At 36.4% G+C, this 20,089-nt stretch overlaps 1 protein-coding gene across 2 annotated transcripts in view; it reads right to left on the bottom strand.

Moving 5' to 3' along the window:
• Positions 1-19,708, bottom strand: part of LOC150091521 (uncharacterized) — a 174,589-nt gene extending 154,881 nt beyond the window's left edge. The window contains exons 1-2 of one of the 2 annotated variants that reach the window (XM_090376060.1): positions 19,602-19,699; positions 19,447-19,520 (exon numbers count right to left, since the gene is read on the bottom strand). Coding sequence is in view for 1 of the 2 variants with exons in the window: in XM_090376051.1 (XP_090232177.1) it covers positions 19,581-19,604 (24 nt within the window). In the remaining variant the exon portion in view is untranslated. Of the gene's footprint in view, positions 1-19,446; positions 19,521-19,580 lie in introns of both variants that reach the window. The other variant, XM_090376051.1, reaches the window with a different exon arrangement.
• Positions 19,709-20,089: the final 381 nt, after the last annotated feature.

Genomic DNA, 20,089 nt, shown 5'->3' on the forward strand with positions numbered 1-20,089 from the left:
AATATTTGAAACCGGTTTTAGAAGCTCGGTTTCGGTTTTAACAACTCAATATGAAAACTGGATTTAACCGGTTTGCAAGCCCTAGTCCATACCATGTGAAATGCTTTTCTTTGATAGTGCCTAGTGTTAATATTCTTTTTCACTTCCATTTTCTCTCTTATGTCTTCATTCCATTCTCTGTCTGTTCTAGAAGTTCTTGCATAGAGGTATATAAGCCAGAATATTACCAGTGGAACAACACTGATGGAATCCGTGCTGGCAATCTTTGACCAGATGAAAGATTTCCAGATTTCCAGATAGTTTAAGAGTTGGCAGTTAATTTATTTCTCCATTACTTTGAAAAGAGTAGAAGTAGTCGCAATAGGATGGAAAGGTTTTGTCACCCTTTTTAGAAACTGGCTGGATATGAGCAAATTTCCAGGCAGAAGCAAAAACACCTTTGAAATAAGAAAGTGAAGCAAGACAACACAAAACAGCAGTAAGTTCACAGGCACGTTTTGAGAACAAGTGGAGAAATACCATCAGAACCTGGAGCTTTCGTAGCATCAGATTCATCAAAATCCTTCTGACGGAAAACCACAGGATTTATTGAATGGAGCGTACTGAGAATGGTTTGAGGTGATTTACAAAGATCATCAATACATGAGTTAGAAGAAAAGTAGGTTGCTAGCAGGTCAGCTTTATCTTTGGCTGATGTGGCAATAGAACCATCTAGTTTTGACAGAGGCGGGAACAGAGATGGGCAAAATTTGAGGTCAATAGCTTTGGAAAGACCAGAATGCTTGGCTACCATTTGGACAATAAGCAAGTTTTCTATTCAGCCTGTTCAAAATCTAGTTTGGACTAATTAATAACTGCTTTACAAAGTATAAAAATAATACTTAATTTTTATTATGCAATGTATCTTATACAAACATAATGCTGGAAAGGTTTTATAATGAAAATTCAGTACTTTTATATGATTTCAGAGAACATAGGCTTAGGGGTTCGCAATATAAATATTATGTTAAAAGGGGTTTGCGAGTTAAAAAAGGTTGGGAACCGCTCTATTAGGTGAAAGAAAAACAATCGATGTGAGGATGTAGATTATCAATCACCAACATGACTTTGAAATGCAACTTCTTGCAGTCACAGTATATGTAACTGCAAGAAGTACACTAACATAGGTACAAGTTTTGCAGTCACCAAGTACATAATTACCCACTATGAGCCTGTCTTTAGTTATCTTAAAACCAGGGCTGGGGAGTAGGAGTAAAGGAGTACGAGGTTTTTACAGGAGTAGGAATAAGGAGTAACAAAATATATTTGTTACTCCTTATTCCTGTTATTATATTATACATGCAAACACCAAAAAACAATTTTATTATATTGCACTGTCTAATTTAAATTTTAAATTTTTATCTTTTGTTTTAGGTAATATGAATTTGTAAGCCTGTTAATTTTGAGATAAACTACTTAATTTAATTAGTCTAAAATGGAACAAAAGAAAGCTGGAGTATTTGAATACTTTGAATTATCTCAAGAAAAAAATGTCTTCATATGTCAATTGAGAAAGGAGATAAGCCATGCAATTCAGAAATCAGCACAGGGAAAGGAAAAGGAGGCTATGCATCCACCAGGTCATCCAATTTAAAACGATATTTAGAGTGCTTGCATCCAAAACAATTCAAGCTTATGGAGGAAAAGGAAAGCAACAAAACGTCATCAAGTTCTAGCACAGGCTGTAAAGTAGAAGGAAAAAATATTCTAACAAAGTACTTTGAGACCCAAAAAATTACTATAGCAATGACAGTTGCTAAATTCAAAGGGTGTATAATTGAACTTGAAAAGAATGGACTACCACTTAGTGTATTCTCTTCTCCAGGTTTTATTGGATTGAGTGGTGAAATGGCAGCCAAACTGAGAGTATCTTTGGAACAACATAATATTAGGAAAATAATATTAGAGGAAGCTAACAATCAAAAAAATTTGTTGAAGGAGATGTAAAGGGAAAGTATATTCATCTGAAGATGGATGAATCAACCCGTCAACGGGTAAATTATTTTGGAATAAATGTCCAGTTTGTGAATGAAAATAATGAAACAATAATACGTACTTTAGCACTTAAAGATACCAAAGCGCAACATACAAGCAAACAGGTTTGCAAATTGAAAATGTGCTCAAAGATTTTGGAATTAAGAAGGAAAATATCTTGACAATAGTTACAGACAATGCATCAAATATGATAAAAACTGTTGAGAAGCTTAATGAGGAAAAGACAGATTTTGAAGCAGGAGAAAGCTGTGTGTACAGTGATTTAGATGAAGATGAGTACTTAGCCAAGATCTTGGATGCTATTGCAAACAATTTCACTGGTTTCACTTTCCCCAACGTCAACCTACAACATATGAGGTGTGGTGTGCATACTTTACAGCTCGCAATCCGTGATGGTCTGAAAGGAGCTCATGCAGCTAATCTCATAAGTAAGTTGCGCCAGGTTGCTGTAGCTGCTTGCTCCCCCAAGATTGATGCTATTCTGAAGAGGTGCTGCGGAAAAGGAGCTCTAATTGATCAAGCTACTAGATGGGGCAGTGTTTATTTAATCATCAAACGTCTTTTGGAATTAAAGCCTCTATTTATTAATATGGCAAATCCTGAAATAACTTTATCTGATCATGAATGGGAAGAAGTTGAGCAGCTTGAAAGATTACTTCGCCACCCATATAATGTGACTTTAAAGTTCCAAGAGTCTTACTTAACACCTGGATCATTCTACAAAGAATGGAAATTTTTAATCTTCAAGTTTTCCCAAATTGGTGGTCTCATTGCCGATGGAATCAAACAGTCTATGGAACGCAGAGAAACTAATTTAATAGAAAATGATATCTTATTAGCAGCAATTTATGTTGATCCAAATTACAGAATTTTGCTATCAGAGGATCAGGTAGCCAGAGGAAAAGCTGCACTACTTGATTTAAGTGAAAAAATAACAGGATTAAAGCAAGATTATGTGGCCTCCCCTGAGCTTGACACATCACCTTCTTCTAGTTCAGAATTTGACGAATGTGATTTTGAAAAACAGCTTGATCACCAAGAAAAAATAAAAGAGATGCATTCAAGCTAGTAATACAAATACCAACAAAGGAGAAGCTGCAGTGCTGGAAGCAACCAGTTACGAGAAGTTCCGCTTTGATTTCTATCAAGCTTTAACTTTAGTGGAGAAAGTAGGTCGTACATCAAAGTTACAGGTGATAGATGCAATAAAAACATATCCACTAATCATTCAAGATGCAGCCTTTTGCGTTACTGTTCTACCACCTACCCAGTGAAGTCAGTGTTGAAAGGCTGTTTTCAGCACTCAAAATAATAAAATCTGATTTACGTGCTTTGATGAAAGAAGATTTGATTGAGTCCGTACTGTTTTTGAGAACTAACTCAATCTAAAAGACAATGTATAGTTTAGTTTTAGTTTTTTGCTCTTTTTGTATTAAATAAAATTAAAAATTAGCATATTAGTGCACTGTATTGAATAAATAATGTTTGTATCAAATATATATTGTGTAATTTCAAATTTGCATTAAATAAAAAAAATATAGCTACAGCCATTTGAATTCTGAATAGTGATTACCATATAATCATAATGTAATCAGAATTCCAAAAAGTAGCCTGATGAGTCATGCGGCAATGACAAAATATTTTTTATTGAGGAGTATAATAGGAGTAGGAGTAACATTAAGAAAAAATATCTTACTCCGGAGTAGGACAAGGAGTAACCCCCAAAATCACCACTACTCCCCAGCCCTACTTAAAACCAAGCATACTTTCCCTCCTGTAATGCACATTCTCTCAAGCATCCCTTACCAACAGATCCAATGCTGCAGTGAAAATTCAGTGTGTTGATTGAAATTTCCCCCTAATGAATTATCTCTGCCAAAGTCTTGGAAAAGTTGTGTGCCACAACACTGTCTGCACTGGCAGGCTCACCACTCAACTTAATATAACGGTTATTCCAGGAACTGGTTTCTAAAAAACATCTACTAATGCACTTCCCAAACAGTGGTTTGATGGAGTATAAAAAAGATCCAAATATACCAGTGAAATTCTAGGAGAGCATGTGGAGTACTTGCCCACTTGCCCAATGTCATTTGTTTTTCAATCAAATAATACTGGTTGTAATTTTAAATTTATGATATTACTTGTTGTGTTAGCTGGTCTGTGTACAGGTTCAGACCGCCAGCAGGGAAAAAAAAAAAAAAAAAAAACACCCTAATTATTTTCAGCCTTAAACCAGTTAAATGCTGCCTCATTTTAGTTTTAATGCATTTTAGTGTCTTTAAAGCACTAAAATGCATTAAAATTACAAAACTGAGCCTAAACACTGCAAGATTTAAGGACTTTCCTGAATTAAATAACGGCTAATGTTTCTGATCTTCCAATCACAAAATCAGAATTTTTTTTCACTTCATCCATTACTATATCTAATTTCTTTATAACTGGAATGGGGTTTAAGTTTCTTGACTCCATTCAAAAGAGAGCAATCAGATTAATTAACCTAGCAGTAGCATCCCATCCACTCACAAGGCCAGCAGGTAAATATTTATTGTTGGTAACTGACTGGTTGAGGGCTAGCAGTTGTTAGCTGTGTACCTTCTTATTGTTGTCTTTAATCTTATTTGCTGCAGTTTGGACTAATTTATATTACTGTTCACTTTATATAAACTGTGATCCCCTGTGAGAGGCTGCCATACGCTTTATGTTATCCCACTGTACATGGCCATGTACAATTCTTTTTAGTGGAACACATTCTTGTGACACTGTGCTAAGTTACATATTTTCAGTTTGTTTGAATAATTACATTACAGTGGATCTTTTATTTTTATTATATAAATATTAATTCAAATATTATATTATACAAATAATAACTAATTTTCATGCAGTAAATAGGTGGCCACACACAAATGCTTTTCTTGCAGACCTCGACTGCCAATGTTTTAACATCTGCAGAATTTCTTGCTAAATAATATTTTTAAAACTAAATTTTTTTTAGTTTAAAGCATGCCACATGAGTTTTATTGGTGATTTTATCCTGCAGATCTACAGAGGAAACCACTCATGTAGGACTGCCAAACGTCACAGGAACCTTGAAAAGAATAGAGAAAAATGATTTTATATAATTATTTCAAGTTTACAATTTAGTTCATCATGGGAATAAATAATAATAATTTATTTATTATTATTTTTTTTTTCTCTATTGGAAAATGTTAATTTCAAGGTGTTTTCTGGATTAATATGTAGTGCTGGAATAATGCCAGAGTTATGTGCAATAAATGTCTGTACAAATTTAAATTTGGCGTAAGATGCATTTAGGGCTAAAGCCTCGAGCTGCAAGCAAATTTTGACTATGTATATATTAAGTGCAATAGCATCATTAATACACAGCCATTTCTGAATAAACAGAATATTTATAAGGCAGCATTGTTTTAAGTTATATCTCATATTGTGAATACCTTCACAACGAGTCGCCATGATATTCATCATCATCAGCCACTTTCAATCCACTGCAGGATGAAGGCCTCTCCAGCAACTTTCCAGTTCCTTCTGTTTTGAGCACTGGCCATCCATTTACTACCCAAAAACTCATGAATTATCTATCCATCTCCACCTTTGTCTTCCAGGTTTCTTCTAGCTCCTCTTGGGTACCATTCTGTTATTTTCTTAGTCCATCTGTCATCATGTCTGAGCTATGTGTCCTGCCCAAGACCATTTTAGTTCTTTAGTTTTGATAAGAATGTCCTTTACTTGAGTTTGCTGCCTAATCCATGTGTTTCTCTTCTTATGTAACAGTCTGATTCCCAGTATAATTCGTTCCATTCTTCACTGTGTAGTTCTCAGCTTCTCTTCCATTGTTTTGGTGAGTACCCAAGTTTCACTTCCATAAGTCATGGTGGGGAATATACATTGGTTCATTATTTTACATTTCAGACAAACTGGGATATTGCAGTTCAGTATGTGACTATATTTCCTGAATGTTATCCATCCAAAATTTATTCTTCTCTTGACTTCCAGCCATTTATCATTATTACAGCTAATAACTTGTCCCAGATAAGTATATGACTCCACCTTTTCAATTACTGCTCCTTCAATCATTATTTCCCTTTCTGTGGCATACTTGTTCATCATTACTTTTGTTTTAGCCATATTCATCTTTAGTCCAAAATGCTTACTAACTGTGCATAACTGATTAAGATTTTCCTCTAATTCTTTGGGATCGTGGCTTATAACCACAATGTCATCTGCAAATCGTAAATGGTTTAGGTACTCTCCATTCACATTGACTCCTTTCTGCGACCAGTCTAATCTTCTGAAAGCTTCCTCAAGGGCAGCAGTAAACAGCTTCGGAGATATTGTGTCTCCTTGTTGAACTCCTTTCTCGATTTTAAATTTCCTACTGTCTTTGTCTAGTCTAATAAAGGAGGTAGCACTCTCATATATTTTCTTCAAAATCATAATATATGGGGTATCTATGCCTTGTCTTTCCAGTGCCCGAAACATTGCCATATGCTGTATGGAGTCAAATGCCTTTTCATAATCCACAAATGCCAGGCATAATGGTGTTTTATATTCATTTGCTTTCTCCATTAGCTGTGATATTACGTGAAGGTGATCCATAGTTGAGAATCCTGTCCTAAAGCCAGCTTGCTCTTTCGGTTGATTCTCATCAAGTATTCTTTCTAATCTGTTAGTAATGACCCTTGTGAACAACTTGTAGATGTGGGATAACAAACTAATTGTTTCCTTTCTTATGCAGCAAAACTATGATTGCATTATTCCACTGCTTAGGCATCACACCTTTTCTAATGCACTTTGTGAATAGCCTTGCCAGTTTTTGTGTTGTCTCTTCCTCCCAATTTTAACAACTCTACAGTAACTTCATCTTCCCCCAGGGCTTTCCGATTCTTAATTTTCTTCAATGCATGTTCTACCTCATCAGGAAGAATATCGGGTATGTCGTATGTGTTGCTACTTTGCAATCCATCTTCCCCACTGCTGGTATCATTCCCTCGCTCCTTGTATAATTCTCTATAGTAGTCTTCTGCTATTTGAATTATGCCTTCTCTGCTGTTTATAAGTACACCATCGCTATTCTTCAGTTTCAGTATCATTTGTCTTTCTGCTCATGGCTGCTGATTTAAATCCTTTGTTTTCCCTTAATGCTTGTTCTACTTTTCTTGTGTTAAATCTTCTTATGTCCTCTCTGAGTCTCTTTCTAATGGCTTTGCATAACTCAGTATACTCAATTTTCTCCCTGTCAGTGTTTTTCTTACTCTTCATTTGTCTTCGGTTCATCATGACAAGTGTTTCTTGACTAATTTTTTCTTCTTTGGATTTCTGTTTCCCTATAGGTTTCTTGGGCTTTATCACTTTCAGAAAGTTGTAATATTCCTCTTCAATATCTTGGGTCCTGAGCAGTCTGCAGAAGCTCAAACTTGTTCTTAAGTTCCAGTACATACTGCTTTTTCTCCTCCTCTGTTATCTCAAAGACCTTTGTATTATTTACTCGAGTCAGTTTTTTCCTTTCCTTTCCTACATCTATATCAAGCGTACATCTTACCATTCTGTGATCACTTCAAACATTTACCTTATTCAGGACGGTAACATCATTCATAATATATCTTCTGTTAGTGAGGATGAAGTCTATTTCATTGGTTGTTAATCCATTTGGACTCTTCCATGTCCACTTTCTGTTCACCCTTTTCTTGAAAAAAGTGTTCATTACTGACAGTCCTTGAGATTCTGCAAATTCCACAAGTCTGTCACCTCTTATTTCTTTCACCAATTCCAAAATTTCCTATAGTTCCTCTTTCTGCACTGTTTTGCCTTTTTCCAACCTTAGCATTAAAGTCCCCCATAATAATAGTGTAGTGGGTTTTCTGCTCATCTAGAAGACTCAATTTCGGTGTACATTTCTTCAACCTCTTCATCATCATGGCTCGATGTTGGTGCATAAATCATTATAATCTTTAGCTTGTACCTCTTCGAAATCTTGAGTATTAGTCTTGACACCCTTGGTGATGTACTTTTGAATTCCAAAATGTTGTTTTTAAAATCTTTATGGACCAGAAACCCAACTCCACCTTCACTCCTTTCACTGTTTCCACTGGTGTACAGCAGATTTCCACTTGATAAACTTATAAGTGATTCATTTCTTCTTCTTGTTTCAGCCAAACCGATGATATTCCAATTAACATTTTCTAATTCCTTTTCCAGCTCTAATATCCTGTCTTCACCGATGAGTGATCGTACATTATAACAGGCCAAGTTCAGTTTCCGTGCATGGCAACCTGGTTGTACCCAGAGATTCTTTGCACCCTCTGCTTCCACTCTGATCCTCTCGCTGCCGTAGCTCATATGCTGGAGGGTTTGGTCTTTTCCTCTTCACGCTGACCAGACGTCTTGAAGAGAACCACTCTACACGTTCGTTGCCACCTAAGTGACATAACAGGGCTTACTATTGAGAAGATGTGCATGAGTGGATTTTGAGTGCCATGATATTGCACTACTTCAAATAAGTAACGCTTCACCTAAGAAGAAGACTAATGTTACTTATTCTCAGATAGGTACCACCACCCAGACAGCACCATTTCAGGGCTATTTGGCCCTTCTTCGGTGGGTGGGTAGGTACCCAAGTGATGCAATGATGGCAAAACAGTTATGAAGTACAACTCCACAATATGAGAGATGCTTGATGGTGTATGATGTATTTAGACTAAGATGCATTTAGGGCCAAAGCCTCAAGCTGCAAGCAAATTTAGACTATGTATAGTCTAAATTTGTGAAGGTATTCACAATATGAGATATAACTTAAAATGATGCCGCCTTATAAATATTCTGTTTATTCAGAAATGGCTGTGTATTAATGATGCTATTGCACTTAATATATACATAGTCTAAATTTGCTCACAGCTTGAGGCTTTAGCCCTGATGCTATTGCACTTAATATATACATTTGGCAGTAATTAATAGTATTACTTTACATTGTGGTACTGATCTATTTTAAAATTTAACCATAATTAAACTTTTTTCATTTGACCATTAAAAAAACTAATGAGTATTTTTAATGGTCAAAATACAGCATTTGAGAAAAGTTGAATTATTATTTAAAAAAAGTACAATAATAAACTTCACATAATGAATAACAATCTACTGATAAAAGATCAAGCATTAGTGTAACATAAGCACAGTTCAAAATAGTAAATATTTCTCAAAACCCAAAGAAAAAAGTTTGTCTGCTGTCAAACAATGGCATACAGGGCAGCTATGATTGACACACCTGAAAGAACATCTGTGACAAGCCTCAAGGACCAAACTGCACTTTCTCTGGCCTTCTGAGTTGAACTGACTGTAAAAGCAGTTTCCAATAGCATATGTCTCTGAAGGATTATAATAACCAATTGCCATGCATCTACTGACTGAAATCAGCTCCACAGTAGTCATTACTACTATATTTGCACTTCAAAACAGTAGCAAAAGAAAGAAATTGTTGTCAGTATTTTACAGCATTCTACAAAACTGTTCTTTCACAATAACTGCAAGGATCTGTGCTTCAAATGTCTCCACACACAGCTGGCCATCTTGAACTTCACACGAATTAGACTGCAGTTTGTTACACTGTCCACATTTTCTCAGATGGGGAAAATTACTTTTCTTGGAAAATAATGATGCAAAGAAACAACCAATTAGAAGCAGGTTGAGGAACAGCATATACTGCATTCGCTTTGCCCACTATGCAGGTGGAGCAATGAGCATCAATAACACCGGTCAGCAAAAAAATTAAATAAAAATTTCGCTCCCTGTTAAAATTCAGGGCGATTCTTGAAGATTTAATGTTGCTCAATCAAATATGGCAACCATATTACTGTAACAGCCACCAATTTTAAGGGAGAAGGGATTAATGTCAAAAACTAAGTTTCTATTAAAAAAAGATTTTTTTTTACATACTGTACTAAATACTGAACAATGGGTCAGTGTTCTCCCCAGGACCTATTGAATGGGCACACTGTCTGGTGAATTCGATCGCCTGGTTAAAATTTAAGCGATTCTCACAGTACTGTATGGTATTGCTCACTGATCTCAATCAATATTAATTCAAACATACTATGCGATCGAGGTCAATACGACAGGAGCATATAATGTTAAATTATGCAATTAATTTTTTCTCCAGATGGCTCAAGTCATATTTATAAATAACAAAAAAATTTTATAATATTGAGAAGTATTACACTTCCCCACCCGGCTACTTCATAATGCCATCGGCCTGGCAAAATTTGCTGAGGAGAACACTGTGGGTCTATTAACCTTATTCTATTTAGAAAAATGTTTATCTGATAACAAAACACTTCTGTTGTTTTAGGCCTTTTATAACAGTCCATTGGTGTCTCTTTTGTAGGAGATTCCAACAGTAGTCTGCCAACATATTTGGACTCAATTTTCCCTGGTATCTCTTTTCTATTTGAGAAATATCTTGGTGAAACCTTTCACCGTGTTCATCGGAGACTGCTCCCAAGTTTTCAGAAAGAAGTCTCAATGGGAATGTAGGAAATGAAGCTTTAACATTTTGCATTCCAACAGAGGTATGCTAAAATTAGCTCATCCACAATGGGCATCAATAACACTGATCAGACAAACAATTTCCCTGTAATTTTGCAATTTTGCTTTGCCTAAAAAGTTCCAGCAGACTTTTTTGAATGCCTTCCAGGCTCTTATTTCCATAGCATTTAATTTTTTAGTCAATTCCTCATCTTTCAATAGCAGTTTAATTTGAGGACCCACAAAAATTCCTTCTTTTATCTTGGCCTCACTGATTCGAGGAAACTTTTGCCTCAAACAGGAATATCCTTGTCTTTTTTGTCCATCCCTTTCACAAATTGGGATTTTTTTTTTTTTTTTTTTTTAAATCAAACCTAGCTTCATGTGCAATGGAAGCAAACAGATTTTACTTATCCACCAAAGGAGGATGTGCTACATTTTCATTTTTCTGGATTGGTGTACTTTATTAACGGTCTAGCAATCGCTTGTTCAGCTGTCCCAGTCACATGAAAAGCAGCAGAATTTAGCGTACAGTATTCACCTTGCAACCCAGTCAGAAAGGCTACCACTTTTAGGTCAGCACAGATATATTCTATTTGTATTCTTGATAGCATATTTTTTTACAAAAGAACCTGTAGGTTCTCATACATTTCTTTCGTGCGAACTGCAAGGGCCAATGGTATAGATCAGTGGTGTTCAACCTACGGTTGTGGGCCAGATCCGGCCCGCAAATAATTTTTATATGGCCTGCGCGGAAATTGAATTAAAACAGCATTTTAGAGAGTCACACCACTGTGTGTACAGGTATGCAAGTGTTGAGCTCGACTGTATCAAATGTATGACTGTATCAAAAGTCATGTGTACGCTAAATAGTTATGTATGTATCAATCTTTTCATGTTGTGAAATTGTACTATTTTCATAGAACTTGTTCATTGTATTGAATTAAAAAAAAATCATACTTAAAAATGTTCCAAAAGAGAAAAGTCAATTTGGAGTGTCCTGTTTTTATTCAATCAAAGGCAGACTGAAGACTATTTCTTCATCGTTTACCATGAAAAAGCAGTGCGTTTGTTGTGTAAGTAGACCAAGTTTTTAAAGAATATACAGTAATTTAAAATGACACTGGTTCCCAGCACAAAACTTATGACAAATAAAGGAGCATTTCAAAGAGAAGTGTTCAGTTACAAAACAAATTAAGAAAACAACAAAACACACTGAAAATGTATCAATCAAGAAATTTATCTGCTGTGAGTGCCAGTTATCAAGTTGCACATTTGACTGCTTTAGAAAGTAAACCGTTCAGTGATGATGAATTTGTTAAGTGTTGTTTGTTAAAAATTGTGTATGGAGAAACAAACAATGATAAAAGACATTAGTTTGTCTTGACATACAATTATGAGAAGGGCAGAAGATATCGGAAAGAATTTGTACAAACAACTTTTGGAAAACTTAAAATAAATGAAATATTTTAGTACGGCACTGGATGACAGTACTGATGTAAATGACACAGCCCAACTCCTTATGATCATGCGTGGAATTAATGATAATTTTGTACCAGTTGAAGATTTGGCTTTGCTACAACTATGTCATCTCATTGCACAATAAGTATTACATTGGTTAAAACTACATTGTGAAATTGATATTTTTATGACAGAAAAAGGGAAACCAATAAAACAACTATCAAATATGAAGTGGCTGTTTGATCTTACAATTCATAATTTCTAGTCATTTAAATGTTCTTAATTTCCATCTGTTGTAGAAGTTGATAGCTTAAATAAATTGAAGAATGAACTTGACAAAGTTTTATAGGGAATGGATGTGTGAAATATTTTTTTTGGCTGATGCTAGATAAGTTCATACGTTTGCTTTCTTGCATCACATGTCTCTACTACTACTACTACCACTTCTCTAAAAAAAGTAGCAAAAGCTATCAGGATTATTTCAGCAAAGAACGTGACATATTTCATGTACAGCTGAGGTATGTGCACATAACACAATTAAGAAATTGTAGGTTTTTAATTCTAACTTAAACATAGGGAGGAGAATCATTTTATTTTCTCCCTTATTATACATAACATTTAAATTAAGGGGCCTAGAAAATCCCCTTAATTTAATATTGGGGAGACAATTTACTCTTAAGCACAAAGCACTTGTTTACAATCACTAAAACACTTGATCACTTTGTTCACCATTCGCTCTCTGAAACATACAATTTTTGAAATATGAAAATGCTTGCTTGGTGCAGATCCCACTCATATACAGGGTGTCTCAAAAATACACGGCATAACTTCAGGAATGAGTTCCTCATATGTAGACAATAAAAATATTTTATATCAACATAGTTCCGAAAATACTTGGTTTTCGAGTTTTGAAGGTCTGTCTATGACAACTGTTCACATCACCTTATAGTAATTGTTAAAATGTACACCTTCTGCCTGAATTCAGGCCTCATATCGACGTCTCATGGACTCGCAAAGACGATGCCAAATTCCTGGCAAGTTTCGTGTTGTCTCACAACCTGCCACAATTTGATTGTGGAGAGTTTCCACATCAGCTACCGCAGTCGAATACATCAATGACTTTAAATGACCCCACAAGAAGAAATCTAGTGGGTTTAAATCATTGAGCGTGGAGGTCAAGCAGTTGGTCCACCCCTCTACTTCAGGAGTCGTAGATCTTGGTCGTCCTCAGTGAGCAGCATGAGGTGTAAAGGTCCCATGTTCACAAAGGCAGCAATGGATACCTTCAAATGTTTTCCTGTCTGGACATCTTCATTCTGGGAAACTTTCGTGGTACAAACGATGAGCCTCCAGAGCACTGTCGTCCGCCAAACCGTACATAAAGTGCATATCTGCTTGCTCCTGATTTGAGTACATGGTCGGAATGGAAAACCACCAGATTCTGTCAGTACCTTGTTATGGCAGACTTAGGGGGAACCCTGGACACCGCCAGTAATGTACAAATTACTTTGAAGGAAATCACCTGGGGGAGATAAGACATTCCGGTTAATAACTCGGGAACCAAGCATTTCTGGAATATAAAATATTTTTATTCTCTACATAGGAGGAACTCATTCCTGAAGTTATGCAGTGTATTTTTGAGATACCCTGCATGCACACACGCACACACCGGTAGAGTAGTTTCTAGAAGGATCACACCATTTCTAGTGAATTCTATCAAAAGTCCTGGGAACTTCCAGAAACATCTCAATAGTTTCGTCTTCCCAATGTTAAATTAAGGGGACTTTCTAAGCCCCTTAATTTACATGTCATGTATAATAAGGAAGAAAATAAAATGACCCTCCTCCCCATTAGCCTATCACAGTTGCAGTGGTGTCTTTTCTGGAAATATCACTTCTGAGGTATTCCTGAAACACCCCCAATTTCATAATCAACCCATTCCCCCTTTCGAAGCTATTGAATTCACCTCAACATCATCCCTAAGTCCTGTATCTTAATAAATTAAAATTCATCCCCTCCCACTCCCCAGTAAAGCCTATGGCAACCCTCCATGCCATAATTTGGACATAACCTTTTCTCACATGCTCATAGGTAAAAAATAAGCCCACCATTACATTCCTAGCACTCTAAACCTTGTAATAGGAACAATTTCTCCACTTAACTAGTATTTTTAAAGTTCAATCCCAAAATACATCCCTTGCCCACTATGTCTCATTATCCTAATTTTTCCAATGGGTGATTCCATGTCAAGAGGCCTAATTTTGAATATGGTCCCTGCTTGACCATCTTCAATTTTGTTAAAACCTGACGTAGATGTTTAAACAGGTTTCCAAAGAAGCTGTGCAAAAATTCAGTTCAAAATATAGTATGCTTGAGGCACCAACACCTTTTTTGTGGAGATCACTTGTGTTACACAGAGCAAATCACAAAAAATTTTCAAAGTTTTAAGTGTTACTGTTGCACAACATTGAGAGGTAGTGCTCTGAAACTTGATATACCTAGTTAACTTTTGGCAGAGAATGCAAAACTATTGGTGTCCAGGCTCAAAAACCTTCACATTTTTTACAATGCAGTCTAAAACCGGTGCCAAAAATTTGTCGCAACAAATTTAAGCAAGAATTTTGAAAGTCATAACTTTGAAATAAAAACCTATGGTACCTTCTTCTTTGGGCATTCCATTTAACATCTGCGTGAATTCAGCCTAAAATCATGAATGATGTACTTTAGGCTCATGCCCGCTATTTATCCTACCGAATCAATGTTAATGATAAATAGGATACACATGCCTGCTGCTTACTCTACCGAATCAACATTTGGAAGAGGTTAGGCCACTAGTCTAATTACCCATCTGATTGTAGGCCATTTGTTGAATAGTATGATTGCAACAATACATCTATTTGTATTGTTGCAATCATACATGGATCATGTTACTCTGTCATGCTTTGTCGCAAATTACATGTGCGGCGCTACGAGATCTGCAAGAAATCGCAGTATCCACACATAATAATATATCAAAACTATTGACTTGCCTCAGGATTTGAACAAGTACAAGCTCGAAATGGTAGTGCTGCACACTGAATTTCGTAATGAGGAAACAGAGATACCGTTAGAGATGAACTATGTCAAGATCTATGTCGACAATGAAGAGCTCATACTAGATCGTAAATTGAAGAGATGGGGGGAGGGGGGACCCCTGGTGCCATCAGACAACTGACATTTTAAACTGTATGAATCGGACTTGGACATCCAAAAAACGATTGAAATACGTAAAACGATGTGTCAAGACAACAACAAAGGTGACCCTGACGAAGCAAGCGGTAATGACCTGCACAGCCTTGTAATGCCACTTGAGAAGACCCCTTTCGAAACTTTTTGTTATTTGTTATTTGGTTTTTAGGAGCATTAGCAACTAAGGCCATATTGCCCCAGGAATATGCGGTGGTCATTCCCTTGACCTTTCCACATCCTCCGTATTTGGTGGTGACGGGCTCGAACCCAGTCTTCGAAACTTTTATGATCATCCGAACAGCGAGATAAATGAGAATCTAAAGCTCACCACACTCAACCCACTCAGCACAAATGCAAAAACTTAGTGACCAACGAGGACTTCTGCTACTTAATGAGAACGGACAATGACAAGCAAAAGATTCTACTCATACATGTAATTTGGAGTCTGCTATCTCCCAATTGTGAACCAATTCAAATATTCTTGACTGGCCCAGCTGGCTGCATAAAAATGTTTATGATTCACCTCTTGATGGAAATATACAACTGCTTCAGTAATACAGACAGTTACTTTAATGCCTACATTAACATGCAGTTCAACTGGTAAGGGTACCACTGCAATAGACGGAACTATTGTGCACACTGTCCTCAAGATATCCATTTCTCTGGTTATTAAAAGATTTCTGCCATGGTTAGCAAAAAGCCATCTAAGTGGTATGCCCCGAATCATAAACGTTTTTATGCAACCAGCTGGTTTATGCTAGCTCTGAGCACATCCAAGATCACCTCCCATGATCCCTTCTGCAATCTCCTCTCCTGACTCAGTTTTTCTTTGTTATGAAACGGATATGACGTCAAATGGCGTCATTTCTGTGTTGCAAAATCGTGACAAATTTATTTCGCTACCGTCCGAAATTTAGTAGGTGCCGCCAAAGATGGTGTGTGTGCGCGCGCGCACAAAATTTGCTTGATGTCATAATCTGTGCTGTCATAAGCTAAGTGAATATTGAATGAATATGCAAGTCCAACTAAATGTTTAATGTAAATGTAATGTGCTCTCTGAATATATGTCCTTTCACAATTTTTTTTTTTTTTTAATAATAAAATAAAATTTTATACACAACAAAAATTTTCCAAATGCAGGCTAAGATGTATATCCATAGAATAAGGGAGCTGGCCACGTGAGTAAACTGTGTTGGCCGGGTGAATAGCATATGATACGAAAAAAAAATTCATGAAACATGAACGTTTTCTGGTATATTGTCATCTGCGTGCAAGAGGGAATGACTGACATCATGGGTAAATGATGGGTGTACATCAGATGTGGGCTTTGTTTCCAATAATTGTGCACCTGAAAGTATGTCTTCTTCAAAAAAGTCTCATCTGCATGTAGATATGCTGATGCCTAACACTCCTTTTCCTGGCAGCATTGCATGAGATACTAACACAAGATTTCCACACCATGCATTAGACATTAAGGGGAAGAGGGGTTCCCCATAGAGGCAACCCACCCTCCACAGGGGAGACTTAAGAGCAGTAGAAAGGGTTTAGGGTGGGTTGTGCTGACCAGGAGAAAAATTTGAGTGTGGAGTGGTGGCAGAGAAATGGGCAGTGTCCTGGGGACAGGAGAGGGGTTAAAGTCTCAAGGCCAGAGTGCCCTGAGTGGGGATACTGGTCAACAACTTTGGTGCTCAGTCACAACCTTCCTACCATCCACTCCCTTTGCCTCCACCTATTATCCACAACTAGAACTGTCTCCCCTGTGCTACCTTTCAAATAACTTTAAGGGCCCTCCTAGTAAAGCTAAGGCAAAGCCAGTGTTTGTCCAGCCAGAAAACGTGATCCTACCTGACCCAGCCTCCATGCCTTGTATGGCAACTAGGATACAGGTGGTGTTCCATGGGCTCCTTGACTAAGGGGGGGCCAGATGAACAACATAAACCACATATCACTCACACTATCTGGCCTTCTGTATTCAACACAAGAGAACTGATCACAGTTGTGGAGAACCACCAGTGCCATTTGACCCTAAACACTAATGTAATGTTAGTTATTGCACTGTTGTCAATTGCAATATAAACTGCAATGAAGTTGACTGCTTCTGGCATCCACTGTCCAGAGTATAAATGGACATTTATTTATTGGTGCCTTCCAAGTTTGGTGGGAAAATGAACACCAGTATACATATGATGTGGATCTACAGAGAGACCTTCCTATATAATACACCAAACCTAGTACAAATAGAATACTATACTGGGCTGAAATGCAGTTAAGCTGGCAGTCCGAAAACTAAACGTGAAACTACATGACTTGTTTGTGTTGTTGTTGAGGTGGGGAAGTGCTTACTGGTAGGTCATGATTTAACTGTACCTATAATTTTACGTATTTCTTGTTTGCTTTAGCATTTTGCATTTTATCATTTCTCTTTTCAGATAATTATTTGTCTCACGCTTCTTTTCTTGTGGTTTTTTTTTATCATGTGATGACTTGTGTTTGTGTGTTTTGTTTTTTTTTAATATTAGCAGTTAATGTTTATCATCTGAGTAGGAAAGATTAACAGGTAAGTTTCTTTTTATTTATTTATTTTTTTGTTATGCTGGTACCTTTAGCTTGTGCAGCTGTGGACACATGTGGGTACTGGCAATCCCATGTGTGGGTTTTTTAATACTCATTTTAGTGAAAAAAGGTTATGTTAGTTTAAGCCACTAATTCAGAACGGATTCGAGCAAAAGAAATGTGGGTTTTTCCTGGGAGGGTAAAATTTGCATTTACAAAAAAAAAAAAAAAAAAAAAAAATTTCCTAAAAAAATTTTACCATTTTCCCCTTTCTGGAACTGTGTGATATTTCTACTGTTCACTCAGTTGATTGTACCACTGGCCATCCATTTTCTATAATTACAGCTTGCGTCAGTGTATCACTGTTTGTTAAATGCCATAGACAGATAGACTTCACCCCGGTGAAGAGGAAATGGAACTTATCGAACAACAGAAGAAAGCCTAGTGCTGTGCCCAAGTGGAGATGAAAGTGGCTTGTGGGATGTTGCTTGTTTCTAGAAATCACTCTTGGTGCCACTCCTCACCATTGCCAGAGAAGTCACACAGTTTCATGTTTAATCATTAGGACCACTGGCTTAACTGCATTTTTACCCTGTACTGTCAAGATAAAACGTGTACTATATTTATAATAAATAACACACACACCAGACAGTCCAATAAAAGTCAAAAACATTGCCAGGTGTCTGTAACTATCAGACTGACAAATCATTACATTTAATCCAATAACACAGGCATGAAAAACTTGGGATTCTGGCAGATGCATGGGTTAAAAACTATCCCAAACAAATGTATTTATCAATAAGCTAGGAAGCCATAAATCATGAACTATATAAAGTGTAGGGGAAATTTAACAGTGATAAGTAACAAATAATGCATTTTGACAGTTTTTTTTTTTAATACAGAAATATTAAAACTGAAGTGCACACAACAGACATTTTATCACAAAATCAAAGAGGAAAAAAATCAATTACAATATCCAAACAAAAAAATTTAATAAGGTTGGGGTAAATTTTATCTAAGAACATAACGCGTTTACACTGAGGTTCTCCATGCAATATTATATACCGCCCCAATATCAAGATACATCCGGTAATTTTTACTACAATGGGTGCTTACAGTTAAAACCATAGCGTTCCAACTGGGCATCGTGTACCCATATTTTGGAATCACATTATCATTGTTTTCGTGAATACATGGATGTTGATTGATTCAAATGCAGTTATTAAGTAATAAGGTTTCGCAAAATTTATTTCTTCGTGTATATACTTCGTCCCCTACGGTAGGCAAGTTCTCGACACATTTAATCTCTTTGTGTACCAATTGCTAACGTAGTCCTTTTCAGATGGCGTTGGTTGTGTGCTTCGTACAACACTTCTTTCACCCTTGTCTACATGTTTTGGCCTGAAAAGGAAATTTAATACGAAATGCATTTACCATCAACTAATAAAGATAAGATACAAAAAGGGTTGGGTGTCCAATTATTTCTTGCAGGAACAGTGTGACGACAAGTTAAAAATTAAGAAAATCACCAATTTAAATATACACGCACCGACCATTATGTCATGAATGTACCTATTCTAGAATAGATCTAAATGCTATTAACATAGCAATGAGATCCTTAAAATTACGGCAGCTTACCTCACCTTAAAATGATGCTATAAATATACAGTCAAGTGTCTATCTGCCTCTCTCTATTAGTCCGCTGAATTTCGCTGAAATGTATACAAAAACTAATGAGAACAAAATATTGCAATTAAATATTGCAACCATACCTCTGTACTATCAGCCATTACCATAGAATAATTCCTTGCTGACAATCTTTTCCAAGAATGCAGCAAAAGGCACTTAACTAGAAACAACCAAGCAAAATAACAAAGGCCACACCAAATTTTGTCCCAATATGGCTTCCGATAAATAACAAAATCTGAAGAAAGGAACGCAATGCGCAACAGGATTAATTTGCAGCGCCTCTACATCCGATAGGAGTGTAAAAAAAACAAAAAAGTATCTAGAGATCTCTGACAAATACCAAGCTTCATTTTGTGAAACAATTGGCTATAAATTATCTGAAATAACTGATAATTGAACAGTATTCAATCTGCTTTATATTATAATTATTTTAATGAAACCAGCATATGTCGCTCATATCCACATTGGACAGTTACAGACAGCAGCGTGTTCATTAGTATTAGAAAGGACACATTATGCAAGAAAGCAAGCTTATATAGCGTCAGCCAAAAAAAAAAAAAAAAAACACACACACCCTTCTCGTTTCACCTAT

Source organism: Mastigoproctus giganteus, chromosome 1 (assembly GCF_048544385.1).
Source record: "Mastigoproctus giganteus isolate SK-2022 chromosome 1, ASM4854438v1, whole genome shotgun sequence".
Lineage (NCBI taxonomy): Eukaryota > Metazoa > Arthropoda > Arachnida > Uropygi > Thelyphonidae > Mastigoproctus > Mastigoproctus giganteus.